Source organism: Arvicola amphibius, chromosome 9 (genome assembly GCF_903992535.2).
Source record: "Arvicola amphibius chromosome 9, mArvAmp1.2, whole genome shotgun sequence".
NCBI classification, from domain to species: domain Eukaryota; kingdom Metazoa; phylum Chordata; class Mammalia; order Rodentia; family Cricetidae; genus Arvicola; species Arvicola amphibius.
The window spans coordinates 114,093,129-114,114,521 of NC_052055.2; the positions used below are offsets into that span (position 1 = coordinate 114,093,129).

At 37.7% G+C, this 21,393-nt stretch overlaps 1 protein-coding gene across 12 annotated transcripts in view; it reads left to right on the forward strand.

Moving 5' to 3' along the window:
* The window catches only part of Pcdh15 (protocadherin related 15), a 535,963-nt gene that overhangs the window by 64,718 nt on the left and 449,852 nt on the right, over positions 1-21,393 (forward strand). For 7 of the 12 annotated variants that reach the window (XM_038341597.1, XM_038341598.1, XM_038341587.1 and 4 more), the window contains exon 2: positions 8,865-8,930. The exons of 2 other annotated variants lie outside the window; for them this stretch is intronic. In XM_038341597.1, coding sequence (XP_038197525.1) covers positions 8,865-8,930 — 66 coding nt within the window. Of the gene's footprint in view, positions 1-8,390; positions 8,406-8,864; positions 8,931-21,393 lie in introns of all 12 variants that reach the window. 3 more of the 12 variants (XM_038341596.1, XM_038341595.1, XM_038341586.1) reach the window with 1 other exon arrangement.

The window sequence follows — 21,393 nt, forward strand, 5'->3', positions numbered from 1 at the left end:
CTTATGGCAAATAATTCTATTTAAAAAAGCAAAGTAGATCTAAGCAAAGGTTGAGGAACTTCCTGCTTGAAGACTGTGATCTTAGGCACTGGAGTTGGTGTAGCAGCTTTGAGCAGTAGAATCATGGTTGAGAATCTTTACATAGCCTCATTAAGAAAAATTAGATAAGAAAATTAGTTTTAGTAGCATCTTGGACATAAACTGTTTACCTGCTTTTCATAATGTGAGTTGTTACCCACCCCAACCCCCCACTCTGTGTCTCCTGGATACTTAAACACCTGTTTTGGGTTTTCATTATATGTTTGCTTGCTTGCGTTCCTTTTTTTGCTCAAAGAAGGCTCAGTGGATTTTTTTAAAGGAGACATTCAATTGAGAGCATTAATGTTGAGGAGACGGTGAATAATTTTGAGTGAAGGGAATGGGCTGTAAACTTCACCAAAGTAATTTATGCAGATGTGAAATTCTTGAACAATGAAAACAGAGACGAGGAGGACACCTCATCAATTCAGATAGATACCTTTTGCTTTTGGAGAAGATTTGGGTTCAGTTTCTGTCACCTACACAAAAACTAATCTACACAACTCACAGCTGCCTTTAAGTCCATTTCCAGAGGATCACACACCATCTTCTGGCCTTGTAGACACTAGACATGCATTTGGTACACACACATACATACACATAAACATAAATAAATAAATATTTTAAGACTCAATTTTATTGCTTGTTTTGTTAATTTTTTTATATTCTAACATAATTACATTTCTCCCTTCCATTTCCTCCCCCCAAACCCTCCCGTATATCCCTCCATGATTTACTTCAAATTGATGGCTGCTTTTTCTCATTAATGTTGTCACATGATTATATGTATACACACATACAAATATACATATAATATACAACTAAATATAACCTGCTTAGTACATATCATGTTGGATTTATGTATGTTTTCAGGGCCAAGCATTTGGTGCTGGGTAGTCAACTGGTGTGTTCTTCCCTGGAAATCTGTGTCTCCACTCACATGAGTCCATAGTTGTAGTCCTCTATGTAGGGTTGAGGCCTTGTGAGCTTCTCCCCATCCACTGTGGAATGTCTTCCTTGTCCATGTTGTATTTAGGTGATCATGTTGGTGAGACTTTATGGGTGTAGTTTCTAATTTAGTAGAAGACAAAATCTCACAGCAAACTCACTGATCCTCTGACTCTTACAATCTTACCGCCCCATCTTCCACTATGTCCCCTGAGCCTTAGGTGTGAGGATTGTTTTGTAGTTGTATCCATTTGGACTGGGCTCCACGACTCTGCATTTTGATTGGCTGTGGTCTTCTGTAATGGTCTCTTTAAAAATTCAAATTTAAAAAAAAAATTCTCTTTAAAAAATTCAAAAGAACGAAGACAGTTTGATTAGTGTGCAAAATAAGCTTAACATAATAAATCTTCAGTGTACATATTAGAATAAAGTCAACATTGAAGAAGCTTTAATAGCGATGCCCCATCTATTTCATATTATATTATTAAACATTAGATTTCAAATGTCTAAGCATAATACACTTCACTAAGGATCAATTTCAACTAGAAATGACTGAACTTAAAGATTAGATGAGTGAATTTGTATTTGTTTGCAAAGAGATGAAAATTCTCAATTTAACAATTGTATCAAGTAATTATAATAAGTTAAAAACTTTGGTGGCTCTAATATGTTCAGATGATTATATAATACTGATAAGGAAGTGACTTATATAAGCTATATTGCGAATCTCAGTCTATCTAGAGTTTTGGGGTGTGCTGTCATCCAGGTTTCACAAGGCCCGGGTATCAGAAGTCTTTATGTATTATTTGCTTAAGGCACGATTCAGCAGAATCATGATGCAAAAGACTTCCTCACTGCTGACAGAGTAACTTACTCCATAATATTTGTTTCATCCAGACAACTGGATAGTTAGTGTATGGATCTCCAGTGCAGGCTATGAATAATTGGTAGCAAGGAAGCATGTTCTCCCCAGTTAGAGAAATGGAGACCCTCTGGTTATAGAGATAACAACAGTCCTGTCTTTAGACAACGAGTGAATTTCTATCTTTTCCCAGTTTGTTGTACTTTAGAAAAAATTTAAAAGTTAAGAGGAAAAAGGGAACGTTAATTTATAATGTGGTCTTATCTGTAAGACACACCATAGGATTATACAGAAGGTCTAGGATTTTACCAGATTTTCTGTGCCTGGCATCAGATTATTTCTTTTTATTTTTTTCATGGAGGGAAGGGGGAGAAGGAGGGGAGGGAAGGGGGAGGAGGAGGGAAGGGGGGGGAGGAGGAGGGAAGGAGATGGAAATTTTTAAATATAAAAAAATAAACCATGAAAAAAAAAAGAAAAAAAAAAAGATATATTCGACAATTGCTTATGAGATACAGGCAATTATAGAGGGGCACATCAGGGACTCTACCGAGTCAGGGCCAGAAAAGGTTTTCCTGGCAAAGTGAAGCATAAGTTGACATCAGTAGATGAGGCATATGAACATATGGTCACAAAGAGTAAAAGGGGGGAGAAAGAAAGAAAGAAAGAATAAAGAAGAAAGAAAGAAGAGAAAGCCAGAAAAGAAGAAAGAAGAGAACGAAGAGAGGGGGGGGAGAGAGAGAGAAAGAGGAAGAAAGAAAGAAAGAAAGAAAGAAAGAAAGAAAGAAAGAAAGAAAGAAAGAAAGAAAAGAGCAAGAAAATCATGCAACATCAGCATGTCTTGAGGTAAGCTCTGGATGAAAGAGAAAGGGAAGGATTTATGCTTGCAGCATCTGGTGGGCCATTTAACATATTTTAACTATTTTCTTCTAAAATATTATAATGCGTTGAGTTCTAGACCACCAAAATACTTAGTTTTAGCCTGAAATAAATGGTTAGTCATTTTCAACAATTTTATTATTTCTTTGAGAATTTCATATAATGTATTTTGAGCATATTCATCCCACCTCACTCAACACTTCCTATGACCACCCTTTCCACCCTTCTCTCCCTCACCACCCAACTTTGACATATCTTCTTCTTTTATTTACTTTTCTTTTCCTGCGGAGTCCAGTTTGCGTTGGCCGAATAGTCTTGGGAGTGGGTCTCTTCTGGCATGTGGTTGACTTATCAGGGTCACATCATCAAGAATATTCACTCTTTTTCTCCCATCATCGATGAAATAGCTACTCAGCTAGGGGTGGAATTTCATGCCCATCCCCTACCCCATCTATGCTGAGATTTTTTTCTGGCTGGAAAGGGCACATTTTTTTGTGTAAACTGTCACAATTGCTGTAAGTTCACAAGAGTAACTTCCCCATTGTGTATGAAAATCACTATTTAATTAGTGTTCTTGGCCACTTCTGGCTCTTATAATCTTTCTTCCTCCTTTCCATGAGGGTTCCTGTGTCTTGGGAAACAGGAAATGAATATTATATGTCTTTAGACATTTTTAAGAGAATATTTTCATTTGCCAAAGACCACCATGTTAAAAATAAAAAGTTAATATAAAATGTTGGGACGTGTTTTCCTGTAGGAAGCAAACTTGGGAGAACCTATTATAGAAAAGCGTTAGGTATCCCCTGATAGGTCTGGAGATGAAAATCATAACATATTGCTGTGGGAGCACATTTTAAGATACCAACCTACTGGAGCGTGGTCTCTTATATTTTAAAAAAGGAGTGGGAACTGTGGGAACCGTGCTCTCTCTCTCTCTCTCTCTCTCTCTCTCTCTCTCTCTCTCTCTCTCTCTCTCTCTCTCTCTCTCTCTCTCTCTCTCTCTCTTCCGGCTCCCGTTCTGGCGCAAGACTCTCTGTTCCCTGTTTGCAACTAGAGGACTGTTATTTGGGACAGTGATCTGTAGGATTTTCCCTTAAAAAAATAAGACCTCCATTCCAGTAAGTGTAAAATACACAAAATTAGAGCAAACCAGACACTTAGGAGAGCCAAGAAATCGTCCAACAGTTTATTAGAAAGAATGTACACCAAAAAAAAAAAAAAATCCCCACTGTCATGAACATAAATTGAGGTTTTACATCCAGGGCATAAGCTGAAATTAAAACAGGAAATAAAAAAAAATCCAATAGTATATTAACATTTTCCACGCATTTGCCATACTGACAGTGCAAATACAAATCTGGTCTAAAATGTACAGACTCTCAAGCAACAATGTACGGCTTTCTTTCTTCATCCTCCATTCTAAGAGATGTTAAGAGCTTAAGTGCCAAATAATACCAAATGTATAGACTTCAAAAACCATCTAAGTTAGGGCATTCACTAGTTTTAGCTAAAATACACCTGAACACTGACAAGTGATCACATACAATAATGTAATGCACATTTTTTGAACAATAAACTTTAGTGGAATAATTCTGAAAGATACACTGAAAGAATGGCAGGAGATCCGTTTAAGAATCTGCCAATTTGTTTCTGCCCCCTTCAAGTTCATGGTCTGGGATCTAAACTAAGGACCTTCCCCTAAGCTGAGAGCTTCCTATCAACATATGAGAAGATGCCTTTCATGAAATACATTCAGACTTCCTAGTGCATCCCTGGAGGGAAACCCAGGAAGTGGGAGGGAGCATAGATGACTTCTCTTAGGAGTTGGCATGAATTATTGACATTCACTTTGCCATTGTGACTGAAAGAGACCAGCCTTGGCCTAAGATGAAGTAACAACTGATTTTTTATTTTAGAACTCTGCTTCAGAATTATAGGTGCAGACATTATCTGGGCAATGGGACTCCCATAAAACTGGTAGGAAAAGCCATGCGCCAGTCCCCGACAATCAGATGACCGTTGTTATGTCCATACACGACAAAAGCGAATAACTCTGAATTTGACTGAAATAAGTGTTTTATATGAATTGAAATCGCTAGAATTGAAATCGCTAGAATTGAATGTTCTTCCCAGGCTGCCTCCTCTTCAGAATAAGGATTTCAGTTAGTAACTAAGCATGAATGGTCCTTGGGGTGCAGTCCAAGCACCCAGTCTTGGGATTCAAATCTCACGCCCTTTATGACATGTCAATCTAGGACTTCCTTCTGATTCTCAAACCAACCAACCAGCTGTATAAGGTCATTGACAGATGCAGGGCATACATTTAGCATGAAGACACGTCTGTAGAATAAGCCACCTTGATCCAGGTGTTGGCATTCACACCTCACATTTAGTAGCAAATGAGATGTTGGAACTATGTAAGGCCCTAAGAGGTTGAAATTTTTCACAATGGAAGATAAATATGTGGTTTAACCAATATGGTGAAGAGTAAAGTAAAGAGACAGGAGAAGCCCATTTCCCAGGACTCCTCACCAGCAGCTAACTCACCCTGCTCATGACAGGTGCATTCTTCACAGGCCAAAGAGAACAGCCAAGTTCAAATTGCCTCCTAGTGTTCCCTTTGATTTCAATTAGGGTATTTTACACTCAATAAGTCCTCATCTATTCTATCCAAAATTACTTTCTTCTCAAGACAATTTTTAAATAAACTTGTTATTAAAAATGTTTTCGTGCATTTCAGAGCTAATTATAATTTCATGAATGCATCATTTCAAAACAAACACTTGAGCTGCTTTGAATAGTGTTATTAATAGATTATGTGTCTGACAAACACATTGGTGTTCTGAGTTTAAAAGTAATAAAGTAAAAATGGACTTGAGTCAATCCTGAAGTATGAGTTGGACATGGTAAATTATTAGTGGAAAATGGGAGCCCGATAAAAGGTCTAACTTAGAAGAAGTTGAGTTAAATTCTTACTTTGTGGCTTTTTCTACTACTATGGGGAAAGACAAAGGGAAAATGAGCTTCCAGAAGATTAAAGCATTAAATAGATATATTTCAGTGTATCTAGGATGTGATTATTGAACCAGGGACTGTGGACCAACTAGGCCTGAATGTGAACAACCTCTCTCTCTCTCTCTCTCTCTCTCTCTCTCTCTCTCTATGACGGCTAGAGATAGGGAGCGAGGAAGGCGGGGAGGAGGAGAGGAGGGGCGAGAGGATGAGGAGGCGGAAGGCAGGAGAGAGAGGAGATTAAGTGAAGGCGAAGGAGGAACTGAGACCCTCCTCCTCCTCCTCCTCCTCCTCTTCCTCCTCCTCCTCCTCCTCCTCCTCCTCCTCCTCTTCTTCTTCCTCCTCCTAATTTTTTGTTTTTCTCCCCTTTGGTTTTTATTTAGCTATGTTAAGATCTATCCTTTCTTTAAAATTTGTTACTTTTATTTACTTACTTGTTTGTGCTTATGTGTGGGCCTATGCATGTCATTACATGTATGGGAATGTCAGAGGACAACTTGAGGGATTTGGCTCATTTTCCACCACATCACAGGTATAGATCACAGATTTTTAGGCTTGGCATCAAGTGCCCTTTCCAGTTGAGCGATCTTTCTAGTTATAAACAAGAAGCAAACTGGTTAAAGTTTAGTAGTTACATATATTAATTTCTCCCCTATTTTTTCATCCTGCCTGCTGAATATCTTATTAATTAAATACCTTTTTCCTCTTTCAGTTTTTACTCTAGAATGTGACAGCTTTATCCATTCTCTGCATTTGTCACGGTTTTAGGCCCTTTTTCTATACATGGGTGAAGGTAACAGTCCTAAAGATTACATGCTCTCCCCCATGTAGCTGAAAAGACAAGCACAATCTAAAGCCCCCCTCGTCGAGGACCCATGGGATTCCCACGCCTCTGCTCCTCAGCCACTCCTGTCTTCTCGTTGTCCGTCTGTCTCTCCACACAAATTAGCTATTACTGTAGCAGTTCATTTATTTCTGTCCTTTGTGGTTTAAGAGAAATAATTGACTCCACAAACACAGCATTGAACTCTGCCTGTGTTTAGATGTTATTGTTCCTCTGGTCGCAGCTCTTTCTACTAAACACCTTTGTTCCCGTGAGATACACAGCAGTGTTTCCATACAAAAATACTGAGGATAGGAACTTATGAAGAACTTTCTTTGACGCCTGATTTGGGAGGCGCGCACATGAGGATTCAACTGCCCATCTGGCAGACTTTCAGTCTTCACTAAAGGACACATCAATGGCAAGAGCCTGAGACAGGGAAGAGACCATCCCAGGACAAAGGAAGACAGGGGTGGGGCATCAAAGCCAGGTCCATCATTTCAGATCACCTCTGTCTTGTGGAAAATATTAGGGTTCTAGGAGACCTATACTAAATCTTTCTGGGGATGATTCTCCCATCATTGTCCCTGTGTACCACAGTGCCATATGTACACCACTTCCTGTCACTGTTGTTCAAAGACTCGGAGGCTGGAGAAATGCCTAAGGCTCACAACCCAAATACAAAACACTGAACTACTAAAACAGGAAAGCTTAGGGACCCATTGATTCAAGCCTTAGTTGGGACAGAGAAGGAAAATCTTAGATGGTTATTCAGAGTTTCTCTTTACTTCAAACAAAGCACGTAATATGTTTTGGCAAAAAAAAAAAATAGACCTTCTTTTAACTCTATTATGAACTGCATGCAGGTAAATGTCATGAAATGAAAAGATATACCCAGGAACAGGGTGTATGGGAGGCCGGTAATAATTGCTCTGTAAGAACAGAGGGGATAGGCAGAGCCAAGCTGTGGGGAGGTGCAGGAAGATGGGAAAGCAGTAGAGAGTTAGCATGGCAGGAAATCTGAAGAGACTGGCAAAGATGAGAAAAACCTGCAGAGCTCACAGCCTTTTCACTTCAAAAGAGAAAATGCACACTTACCTCACAGAACTGGGCTTCTAAAGACTGTATAACCTGGGCCGACATGAATAAAAGGCAAGAAACATTTTTTATGAGAAAATCTTGACATCGCTTCCAGATAGCACATACATGTTAGCCACATGTATCACATTTCTTTCCAGCATGCATATCCGTGTGTCATAAATCCGCATTAGCCTATGGCTTTCTCCAGAGAGTGTCTTTTGCCTCTGAAATGTACACGTGGCAGCTTGTGAATTTAGCCTTCATATTTAACTTGAGGATGCTATGTCATTTTTACAGCTGTTATTGAGTAATATTCAATGAGGTGAGATGAATGCTTAAAATATGAATTCACGACCACTTCTGATTGATAGACATTACTCCAAATATTTCAATGTAAAGATAAAAACTCTATAAGAAATTTAAATATCTTTTAAAAGCCTGTATACATGTATTTTATGTTATTGTCAGTGCTAATAATTTATGCTAATGATTTGATGTATAAATTATCTAATTTTCATGTCAATATTACATTAGTATTATAAAATATGATGTATTTCTTTTCCACAAATCATTAGGTAATTCATCTATTATCATAGAATGAATTTTACGTATCTGTAAACTTCTCACTAAATATATACATGTATCCTTTCTTTCTTTCTTTCTTCTGTTTTCTGATCTGCTCCCACTGCTGATTCTGTACTTTGACTCCAGACTGGCAATATGAGGGTAAGGTCACTTAAAATAACCCCCAGCACCTCATGGCACCCCTTGCTTGTCCATTTTCCCTTTATTGTTTTTAGAGCATTATTAAAATTCTATGTACTGTCTTTAATTATACCCTTTATCACAATTAATTTCCAATTATGTTTCTGTTGTGAAGCTTTCTCGTGGTTTATCCAGTGAATCATTGCTCTATGTTATTTCTCTGCGTTAAGTTACCATTCCATTATCTCTGTTCAGAAGGACTATTCCCAAGTCTTCTTTGTTGGTTTCACAGTAAAGATTTAAGCAGTGTTTGGCTTGATGTCATAGAACTTGTGTGGGCCCTCAAAAATGTTTTTTTTTACTAGTAAAACACTTGGAATGTTTGATATTAAGTTGATTATAGTTTTTAAATATCACTCTATACCTTGAGTAAGTTCTTGCGCACTTGTCAATTATGGTGTTTGATTATCTTTTCTCCAGATTGCAAACTAGCTCGGGGAGGCCCACCAGCAACCATTGTGGCCATTGATGAAGAAAGCCGGAATGGTGAGTGAGTTCTGTATTTACCAATACTTTCTATAATAGGAATTCCTTTTTATTTAACATTTGGTTTGATGTGATCAGAGACTTCACATAAAGTGTTTTTTTAATCAAAGTCCATAAATGATTCATCTTTAATTTTCTGCCCAAATTTCTGCTTTCAAATATATCACTTCTAGAAATGCTTCATTTGGTTATGTCACAAAAGACTCTAGTGATGAATATAGTTTTTATTTCTGTATGAGCAGTGACTTATTTAAGTTAGCACAAGCATGAATCGTATATGTGCTGAGATGCTTCTGTAAATAGGGAGAACTGACAGTCACACGTGGAATTATCTGACTGAAATGCAATGTGTTCCTCCAAAGAAGGGAGCAACTGTGAGTGCTATATGGAATCTCGTAAAGATTAATACTTAAAACTGGTGAGACACAGTGGTTTAACATGGGTAGCAGGGAATCCACGTAGAGTGGAAAGAGAGCTAAAGCTGCCAGCAGGGAAGTAGCCTGAACATTGACTTTGTTCATACTGTCTGCAGTCACTAGGAATAATATCAAACCATCCTGCAGTATACAAAACAATAATATTTCTCAAAATCAAAAATATATGCAGTTTTGTTCCGGAACTCTCACTCTTCACATGTTTGAACTTTTAAAATAGTCATAAAACACCCTCCTCTCTCAGTCATATGGAGATGATGTTTGGGGCCATCCTGGGGGAGAGTGTTCTGAGCATTTTCTCCACTATGCATCTAAGTGGTTTTCCTGGGTTATTGCCAGTGTACTTCCTGTCTTAAGAGAGTTTTCTTCTGGAATTACACTTTAAGGAAAGGAATTGTGTCAAGAGGCTCATTGAGAAAAATGGGTTTTCCCCTGCAATTCTACTGAGACTTGCTTTGAGAACATTAACCAGCATTAAAGCAACATAACATTATAACAATAACCTACAGTTCATTATGGATTTATTTTTGATGGCTGCCCCTTTGACTTACCTGAGAAATCACTATTAAGTTCTCCTTTCATCCACGGTCTTTGTAAGTAGTTAGACTATCTGCACTGTCGCTGACCTCCCTTTAAAAAATATTAAGAACAAACACTATTTTTAACATATTAGGTAATTATGAAAATGCATTTTGGTTATTTAAAAATTAATTCCATCCATCTACAATGAAAACATATGGAGTGAGTAATTGTGGCCAGCTTGAATAAGTTGGAACTAAATTATAATTATATACAAAGGAGAAAATGTATTAAAGTGCTATAATAGGAAGAGACTTTTTTATAAGTAGATCTTTGCTTTTCTTAAACTTAACTATTTCTATTCAGAACAAACCTATATTTCTTGAAGATGCATGTTTGACTTTTTAAGCAGAAGAATGAAGCTAATGAACATGCCAGAATGTCTATGTATGTCTTTCCTTATTTTTAACCAATTCCTTTGTACCTAAAACTGAGCTGAAATAAAATAGTTACTTTTACTAAAGGAAGTTGTGCTAGCATGTGACTCTACAGGGCTTGCAGGACATGCCACAGTATGGGTGCCTGTCTCCATTAGTGCTAACTGAGCCCTGGCTCTCTATAAGGTGCTGGCAGATATTGTCAAGGCTGCACTGGTGTATGAAGAGAGGTTAGCTCTGCTGTTTAAGGCAGCATGAGGATGTTGTGCTTCTTTCTTGACATATTTTACAAAAACTGCCAAGTCCTCAGACTGCTGCCAAAGCTGTTTGAGCATCAACACACGGTATAAATATCAACCTACAGTCAATGTTTTGCATTTTTTCTTTTTGCACTAAATTTATAAAACTATTGAGATCAAATGCATCTCTGCCAGGGCCTGTCATGTGCACAATCCCCTTCCCTGTGAGAATCTCAGGACACAGCTCAAGACATAGCGTTCATATTCTAGGACACCCAAAAGACTTCCCATTAACCCAGGTATTACCAGTCCTGATATGAAACACTGTGCCAATTTCTTCTTTCCTGACTATTTTCAGAGGTAGTAATAAACTCTTATGTATCCTGATTTTCCAGGATCCAGCAAATAGGAAAATGTTTGCAAATATTTCAGAAATACCTTTATAAATATTGAGGCTCTCATCTGAGCCCAGTCTGGGTCATAGCCTTTTCAGTGAGTTAAAGATAGACCACTAATAGAAAACAGTGGTAGTTATGATTTGATGTTTTTTTATTCCTCTTCTTCTCCCCCCCACTCTCTCATTCCCTCCCACCATCAAATTTCTATAATCATAAAATTATTTCAAATGAAGCATCTGTGGTACTTATGTGCATTCCACATTTAAATAAGGTAGATGACTCAGATAATAAGCTGTTGAAAATATATATAAAGCTCTGTTGGAGATGAATCAGAGTTTGTATTTCCTACATGTGCATTTGAAAGGATTGTTCTTGTATGGTTAAGTACGTATTATGGTAACTCAGCAAGTGCATTTGCCACATTGCTCTGCAAAACTATTGTCAGCCAGAGAAAGTTAGCTCTCTCTCTCTCTCTCTCTCTCTCTCTCTCTCTCTCTCTCTCTCTCATATATTTACACAAAACTGTGGGATAATTCTTGATCAAAGACTAGTTACTAACAAAATTGGAATGAACAAAAGACAATTTTAAATAAACAAAAACTAAAGTTCTTTACAAGAGATTCTTAGAGACAAATTGTAACAACAGAAGAAACTAAAATTTTGGCGATTCAGGGGTGGTAATATGCCCTTCTAATTGCATCATTCCTGAGGCATAGGTAGATGAGTCTTTGTGAGCTCAAGGTCAGCCTTAGCTACGTAGCAAGTTTCAGGCTAGTCAGGGCTACATAGTGACACTCTGCTCAAAAAACAAAGACAAAAACTTCTTGGGGCTAATCTACAAGGATCGTGCCATCTTACAATGTATTGAAATAGATACGATATTGTAATATAGATATGATATTATAATATGTTTGTAAGTTAGTCCATGTCAATGTCAAACCACTGGCCTTTGATGCAACATAGTAATTCTAACATTTGGATAACTCGGAAAAAAAATATCTTATTTTATTCTATAAGGTTGTAGAGTCCTAACATTTCTTTTTTTATATAATTTTAATAAATCTTTTTCCTTTTTTACACACTTTTCTCGCCCCATCCCCTCTCCCCCCATCCCACCCCACCCCTATGTTCCCATTTTTTGTCCGGCAATCTTGTCTACTTCCAGTATCCAGGAGGATATCTATATGTTTTTCTTTGGGTTCACCTTCTTATATAGCTTCTCTAGGATTTTTACGAATTATAGGCTCGATGTCCTTTATTTATGGCTAGAACCCAATTATGAGTGAGTACATCCCATGTTCATCTTTTTGGGCCTGGGTTACCTCACTCAGGATGGTGTTTTCTATTTCCCTCCATTTGCATGCAAAATTCAAGATGTCATTGTTTTTTACCGCCGAGTAGTACTCTAATATGTATATATTCCACACTTTCTTCATCCATTCTTCCACTGAAGGGCATCTAGGTTGTTTCCAGGTTCTGGCTATTACAAATAATGCTGCTATAAACATAGTTGAACAGATGCTTTTGTAATATGATTGGGCATCTCTTGGGTAAATTCCCAAGAGTAGGATTGCTGGGTCCTGGGGTAGGTGGATCCCAAATTTCCTGAGAAACCTCCACACTGCTTTCCAAAGTGGTTGCACAAGTTTGCATTCCCACCAGCAATGGATGAGTGTACCCCTTACTCCACATCCTCTCCAGCAAAGGCTATCATTGGTGTTTTTGATTTTAGCCATTCTGACAGGTGTAAGATGGTATCTTAACGTTGTTTTGATTTGCATTTCCCTGATTGCTAAGGAGGTTGAGCATGCCCTTAAGTGTCTTTTGGCCATTCGAACTTCTTCTGTTGAGAATTCTCTGTTCAGTTCAGTGCCCCATTTTTTAATTGGGTTCATTAGCATTTTAAAGTCTAGTCTCTTGAGTTCCTTATATATTTTGGAGATCAGACCTTTGTCTGTTGTAGGGTTGGTGAAGATCTTTTCCCAGTCAGTAGGCTGCCTTTTTGTCTTAGTGACAGTGCCCTTTGCTTTACAGAAGCTGCTCAGCTTCAGGAGGTCCCATTTATTCAATGTTGCCCTTAATGTCTGTGCTGCTGGGGCTATACATAGGAAGTCCAAATGGATTAAAGACCTCAATATCAATCTGAACACACTGAACCTGTTAGAGGAGAAAGTGGGAAGTACTCTACAACATTTGGGAGTCCTAACATTTCTAACTGCAGAAAAAAAAGAATGAGCCTTTGTATAATGTTAGTGGTTTGGTGGGTGCTACATAACATTAAAAGCCTGATTTCAAACTCATCCATCAGCATTGCTCTATTTCCTACCCGACTCATCATCCAGTCATTCTGAATTACTTGGTTTACAGTGAAAGTAGCTCGCAATGATGAAGGAGTCATTTTCTTGTGAATTATAAAATTATCATGTCAGACTCCCCCATATATTTAACTGCTCTCGTGATTACTATTGTGTGATGGCTGCTGTCATGCGAAACCATTTGGCTGTGCCCATCACCAGGAGGTTGTGTAGAGGGCAGCGTATCCTGCGTGTTTCATTCCTGTAGGGGGATGCTTCCCGAAAGGTCAGCGGTAACATCTGTCTGCAAGTGCAGCTGAACAGACAAGAAAAGAGGAAGGTTTCGAAGTATTCATAAATAAAAAGAAAACAGTTATTATCTCCTCAAATAGTCTCTAAGTTTATTAGAAGTTCAGCAAGCTCCGTATGTTCCCATACTAGTCATATCCTCAGTTTTGGCTATATGTTCAAGTCAACGATGGGATTTTAGGGAATAAGAGAATGGCCACAGTAGGAGGAAAAGAAGACATACACAAATCAGGCAATGTATAACAATGACTTCCGAGCTGAAGTATTTTGTTATGGAGAGAAATAACTGTAAATGTTAGCGACTGCTTCATTGCATTTTAAATTTTATGATTCTATTATTATTATTAATTATTATTTTTTTTTATTATTGATGATGAAAAGATTAATTTGCAGAGTTATCTATCACATTTATGGAAAGAAGCATCAGGTTCTGCTATGTGCATGCTTTTTTATTCTAATATTGAAGTTAGCTATGTGCATTACAAAAGGAAGCCTGACTCATGTCAAATTGCATCTTGTAGCGCAGATAGCCCATTACTCCTAAGTGAAACTATGACAGTGAGTGACTTTCTATAAATGCAGCATTTAAGTCATCAGCCATCATGGCCATGGTTAGATAGAGTAATTCTTTCATTTGCATAAACTGTAGCAATATCAAACTGGTGGTGATAAGAATGGCCAGGGTCCTACCACACAAAGTAAGAGAGGGGGATGCTCACTTGTAACCTGTAGGGAATAGCATTCTACCATAGTTTTTTCACTAAAGGAGGAAATTCTCCACATGAACCAGTCAGCCTAATTTAATGATTGATTCCTTGTAAAACAGAATGTTCCTATGCAGCTCAGTGGCCCTGACACTGGTTTTGAAACTCATTAAGGATTCAGGGGTAGAAGATGTCTGTAGTGCACCACACACGTCTGTGCTCCATGCACTACCATATAGTTCGTGAACCAGGAAGGGGCTGTAGACTGAAACACTCAAGGACACACAGAGACAAGTCATCCTTAAACAAGAATGCCCCCTTTATTGTATACCAGAGCAGCTTATATAGAGATCCTTAACTGATAGCCACGTCCCAGGCAAACCCACCAGAAACCACTCCCCTGCCATCAGGAAGTCCTCCTGCTCGGAGCAGCTGCAAGCATTACAAGTTGTTTACCAGAAATTCAGGATCTGGGGGATCCACAGCTCCCAACAGATGTCAATTAAAATAACAGAAAAATCAGAGATCTTCCATGTTTAGGCACATGTTTAGGGCTGCATTGTTATGGGAAGGGATTCCTCTTCCTCTTTGTCCATCCACTCTACTGCTTAGGTTTGGCTTGTTTGGTATTACAGTCCCTAGTGAGTAGGCAGAAGTCATTTAGACACAGTGGCTGGCAGATGCATTGCAGTTAACTTGTTAGGTTTGGAGTGCAGCACCTGGCGGGTCTTCCAAGAACATCCTAAGCATGGGTCTCCAGGGTTAGCTGCCCTTACACACACTTTCTGGAGGCTTTAGATTACGCTTGCCCTCAGCCCATGTCATTTCTCTTCCAAGTTACATTCACACATAGCATTTCGAACACACTTGTGTTCCTTGGGATCAGAGGGCAGATTAGTGATTTGGGTTTTCTGACAATTGCACTGTGAATTTTCCCTTAAGGACACAGAGAATGTGAAATGGGTCAAAATTCTCACCTTTGAAAAGAATATAGAAATCAACAATACATAGGTTCTTAGCAATCACTTGAGAAAACCCAATAATGCCATCACCTTTTGAAATGCTTTAGTCTCAAAGTGCCTCCCATAGCAATTAAGAAAATGCTTATGTGCCAAATAATTCCTCATGGAATGGCTGTAGCATTTCAACTACATGTACTTTTCACATTTGGATCAAGTAACACTAAAGTAGTGAGTGACTATATTCAATCTATATGTACTTTAGAAATCTATGTGTTTCTTGTACATTATTTCAGAGGATATAGTTCAAGCAAGCAGTGTACACTTGCTCTTTATATCAAATAAAGAAATGTCCTAATCACAACACTCTCAGTAATAATGTTGGTTTTGGATATTGTTACCCAATGCATCACTAAAGTACTCTCAACTTTACAAATGGGCTTATTAAATAGAATACGGAAACATACCAATATAGCATACCCAGCAGACTTTCTTTTTTGTTATATTTTTAAAATTATAACACAACCACATCATCTCTCCCTTTCCCTTCCTCCCTCTAAACCCTCCCCTATATTCCTACTTCCTCTGTTTCAAATTACTGGCTCCCGCTTTTCATTAATTGTTATTACATGTCTATGTGTACATATTCTTAAATATAACTTGTTTAATCTGTATAGTGTTGCCTGTATATATGTTTTCAGAGCTGACAATTTGATGGTGGATATCAATTGTGCAGCAACACACTTTCTTTAAAATTTATCAAAATTACTTGCCAGTGTGTTTATCAGAGATAAGTTTATATATTTATTTATTTATTTTTATTATTTTGGAGAATAGAGATTATTATTTTGGAGAATAGAGCATTTTGTTTTCTTTGGTTTTGGTTTATTTATTTTGGAGATGGAGATGGTAGGTATCTTGTTCTATTTGGTTAGTTTGTATGGTTCTGCTTTTTGCATTCTGTATTTTTCTGTATTTTATGGAAAATTTGGTCCTCAGTTTCCAGTAATGATGTGATTATCACTGAACTATTTTTTTCATTACTTAGATGTTTTGGCAGCTAGTTTCTTGCTTTTCCTGGTGTTTTACTATTCCTTTATTTGCTTTGGAAAATGTATGAAAATGCTCATCAGTGAATATACCTGTGAATATTTATGTAGCTGAGTGGGTTGCCAATCAAAACCAGGTTATCCATACATCCATGTTTCTACCTTTAACTTTCCTCACTTGATTGCAGCAGAACATGCAGGAGGAGACTGCATTCTCATTTTCTTGTTCCAAACAACTGAAGAAAAGCACACTGCATGCCTGTCATTATGTCAGGGGCTCACTCACTTGTTAAGTTGTTTATTTAGACCCCTTATTGAAGTGTAGTTATGCATATATCCTGGCGCTGTCATGTGAAGTGCACAATTGTACTGGGAAGTATCAAGAAAAAATAGGGCAGAGCATCCAAACATGGGCTAGGGGTAGATGACCAGGAGCGAATGGAGAGGACAGCAAGAGTATGGAGAACGATAAGGATGTAGGGAAGCAGTGTGCTGAGTACAGCCCTGAACAGCGAAGACTGGAGATACGAGGTGTGCCTTTAGAAACATCATACTACTCATAGGATAACAAATCCGGACTTCACGAAGGAACCTGAGTGGCGGGTGACTAACAGCTGCTGTGTTTGGATGAGGCTAAAAGAGTGGTTCTGACGGATGCCACGCATGCACATTCATCATGAAAGTCTTCGATGTTATTAATTTCGCATTGATGTTGAACTCATCTAGCAGCCTGTAGTACAGAGACCCTTTCTCTTTCCCATTTCTCAACAGTCTTGTTCGCCACAATGCTGGGTGCAAATACATAGCCACATGGCTCCTACATGAAGCCATAGAGTGTGGCTCACTGGTGTCACCACCACTGGTAACAGAAGCTGAGGGCCTAGGTGAACACTGGGCATTTTCAGTCATAAGTTAGTGCCAGATGAATACAAGTTGGGCAAAGTTGTGTCATCAAAATTAACCACTGATTATTTAATTATATTACATTGTATTCAAAGCATTGCTAATCCACAGGTAAAATATGATTCTAGTAGAGCTGCATTTCAGATAAATACTTGGAAATGTCTTCACTCCACTTGGTAAAATAATTATATTTGGAGATGTATGTCCTGATGGAAATGTTGGCAAATGTGCTTACTTTGTGGTTAGTCTTAGTACCATGGCAATGGCAAGGTGTGCACATGAGTGAAGAAGCCCTACCAAGCCACTGACCTAAAGAGTTCAATTATGTCCTTAATAGTTTATTTAGAGGTCTGAAGACACTGGCAACAGTCAGACTGAAGGTCAAGAATAACCCAGCCGCAGCCAGTCATTGAAATGTTGCCCTGGAAAAGACTTAGTGACCATCTCAGTGGTGGTAGATTGAATAGTATGAGTTTCTAGGTAGTAAGTGAGTTTTATAGAATATAATTTCATGTTAATTTTGATATTTTAATATATCAGGATTAATTTATACCTCTATTGCGATTTCTGTCCTGTAATGATAAATGAGTATAAAAATGACTTGTTTGTATTGGTTGAACATCCTTTTGACATCTTGAATCTTAATGTCTTTGAAATAATGCTCCACTGTGGGTGGGTTCCTGTAAGTTAACACAATTTATTTTTATCTACGAAGAGTCCCCAGAGTAGAAATACTATTTATGTCATTATGACAACTTCAAAATGTTAAGAAAAGTCATGGGACATTTGTTTTTTCTTTCACTTTTTAACTACCTGCCAATATTTTTGCTTTCTTCTTTACAGTCAAAATCAATTAAAATTTATGATTACATTGAGAGGAGACTAAAATATCAACAATTTGAAATTATAGATAATTATTATTATTTCATGTAATAGTAAGCTGATGACCTTATTATTTCCCTGATTAGAAATCATTATTTCATGGACAGAATATTTATTTTTTGCGGAGATCAACTGAATGGCCTTTATGAATTAAGCATTTATATGATGCCTTGCCAGTCTTCCTTCTTGTGCCAGGTTGCACAGGTCATCCTTGGAGCTCTAGTCTCATAAATGCATGGTGTTGAATTGCCCCCAGCACTAAATAGTAATGTGAATTTATCATATCTGCTTTTGATTTAAATTTCAATGTTTGAAAATATTCTTGGTTAAAATGAAGGTCGCAGGAAAGTGTGCCACTTTATTCTGGGACAGAGTTTCTGTGACGCTGCAGTCATTGCTTCCCTAAGTGAGAGAAATGTCTTATTATGTGAATAACTCACGTCACTGTATTTACATTAAAAGAGCTGAGACATGTTGAAGTCAGCCTTTCAGCCATGATCTAGGGAGAGGCAGGAAGGGAACATTTAGCTACTTTTCCTATAAGCTGAGAGTACATTTTACCTTTAAAAAAAAAAGAATAATTTTTAAATCCTATATTAGGTTACAACCCCAAGAGACAGAGGTGGATCTGTGCTAGTTCATTATAATCCCACAACGTGTCTGATACAACATAGGCCCCCAAGACATGTACTTCTATGCAGACACTCATTAACATGACCTCGAAACCCACAATTACTTTCCAACCATCACCGGGATAAATGGCACTTACCTGCTCACTCAATATTAGCCAGGGCCATGCCATTTTGCAAAATTAGCCCATTAATATATAGTTCCAGATTCTTGCTCATCTCACCTTCATAGCCCATGTTGTAAACAGAATCCTACCCTCCCACATGGCAGCCATTAAAGACAATTGACTACAAACATAGAAAGTGCCTATCAATCACATGGTATACATTCCCCTTCCCCTAAAACATATAAGAAGAGAACTTCACTCTGCACTATGGACCCGGTCTTTCCACAGAGCCATCACGATACTGTCTGTCTGTCTCTCTGTCTGACTGTCTGTCTGTCCGTCTTCCTGCCAAGAGTTCTATAATAAACTAAATAACGGGTTATATAAAAATAAATAGGACGAGCGGTAGAGAAATCCATAATGCATTTCTCAGTTTACTTCCAGGACAAGAACTTCTGAGATTTGCCCATTGCTCATCCTCAGTTTAATGGGTAACACATATTGTGCTAATTACCAAAATAAACATCAACCCTCCAAGAGTTTGCATTTGCTGGTACTTATTGTGAGACTACAATAAAGATAATATAATGATAGAGGCATGATCACAATTAGGAAGATTATAAATTAAGCTGTTGCATGAGAACTGTAGCTGCAGCTTTATTTAGCACCCTGCCACTTGTTTATGATTCATATAGAAAATTACTTTAAAATGTATTTATTTAGAAAACTATTTACTGAAACCTGAAATTCACATTTTTCTGTTTAGCAGTTGAGTGTGCTTGACTTGAATGCCCCATTACACTTTTCTTCCATGCCCTCTTTATTTTAAATTGTTTTTATTGAGCAATATATTTTTCTCCACTCCCCTCCCTTCCTCTATCCTCCCCTTCTACCCTCTCCCATGGTTTCCATGCTCCCAATTTATTTAGGAGATCTTGTCTTTTTCTACTTCCCATGCACATTAGATCCATGTATGTCTCTATTAGTGTCCTCATTGTTGCTTAGGTTCTTTAGATTGTGAATTGCATGCTGCTTTCTTTCTGGGTCTGGGTTACCTCACTCAATATGATGCTTTCTAAATCCATCCATTTGCCTGCAAATTTCAAGATGTCATTATTGTTTTCTACTGTGTGTAAATGTACCACATTTTACTTATCCATTCTTTGGTCAAGGGACATTTAGGATCTTTCCATGTTCTGGCTATGCCGCTATGAACATAGTTGAGCACATGTCCTTGTGGCATGATTGAGCATCCTTTGGGTATATACCCAAAAGTGATATTGCTGGTTCTTGAAATAGGTTTTTCTTATTTTTCTGAGAAATAGCCATACTGACATCCAAAGAGGCTGTATTAGTTTGCACTCACACCAGCAATGGAGGCATTACCCCATTAAAATGGAGTTTTACCCCACAACCTCTCCAGCATAAGTTATCATCAGTGTTTTATATCTTGGCCATTCTTACAGGTATAAGATGGAATCTCAGACTTGTTTTGATTTGCATTTCTCTGATGGCTTAAGGATTTTGAGTATTTCCTTAAGTGTCTTTCAGCCATTTTAGATTCCTCTGTTGAGAGTTCTCTGTTTAGATTTGTACCCCATTTTTTTATTGGATTGCTTGTTCTTTTGATGACCAATTTCTTGAGTTTTTTTTTATTTTTGAGATCATCCCTCTGTCTGCTGGCAGTCTTCTATGCCTTCTTATCTCTTACTTTTGTGTGTAAAGATGAATGCCTGTCTGTTCAAGACATGGCCCACTTCTTGTTTTCAAGAGGTCTGCCCTCTGCAAAATTATCCTATTGTTTTTAGGATGCATGGAATGAATCTTACGGGAGTAGAAACGCTTTTATTAAAGAGATTTTTTAAACTAGATCTTAGAGAATACTGAGTGATGTATACTAGTTAAAATTTGATCATTAGGGCAAGTATAGTGTAAACCAGTTAGTATATAGTTTTATAACCAACCTTGCTCACATAGGTAAAATTAGATTTTTATGTCCAACAGTTCTTTCTCAATAAATTTTAAATTCTTTATTTTGGAGATAATTTAGTAATGAAAGTGGGGAAATCTTAATAATATACATTCTTAAATATAAAAAGCAGAATTCTAACTGTTTCAATTGCCATGACATCTCCAAAGAACATTGTCCCACTCCTTCCCTGCCACCTCCTCCTGCTCAATCATGTGTCATCACCTTCTTTCTTCTCCTCTCTCTTCTCTCTTCTCCTTTCTGAAAACGGATTTTGAAGTGGTTAAAAGCAACCACTTTGAGAACATTATCAGATTTACTCCTGAGAACAAGAAAATAGAACCATGCCCCTTTCCAACTTCAAGAACTTGTCTCTAGCCTTACATAGCAGAGCAATGTAATTATTTCTTTCTCAGCCTCCTAAGAGCCATTGTTTATTTAGCATCTCCTCTATACATGTGATTCTGGGACAATGTCTGTGTCATAGTTTCAATTTCTTTAATCTTCACCAATAGACTACTAAATAAAGCAATAAATAATTTGAAAAATGTATTTTAAAGAAGGACGCTAAAAAGGAAATCCCACATTAGCTCAGAATTGAGTATAATAAAAGGCTATTTATTTAGGGGTA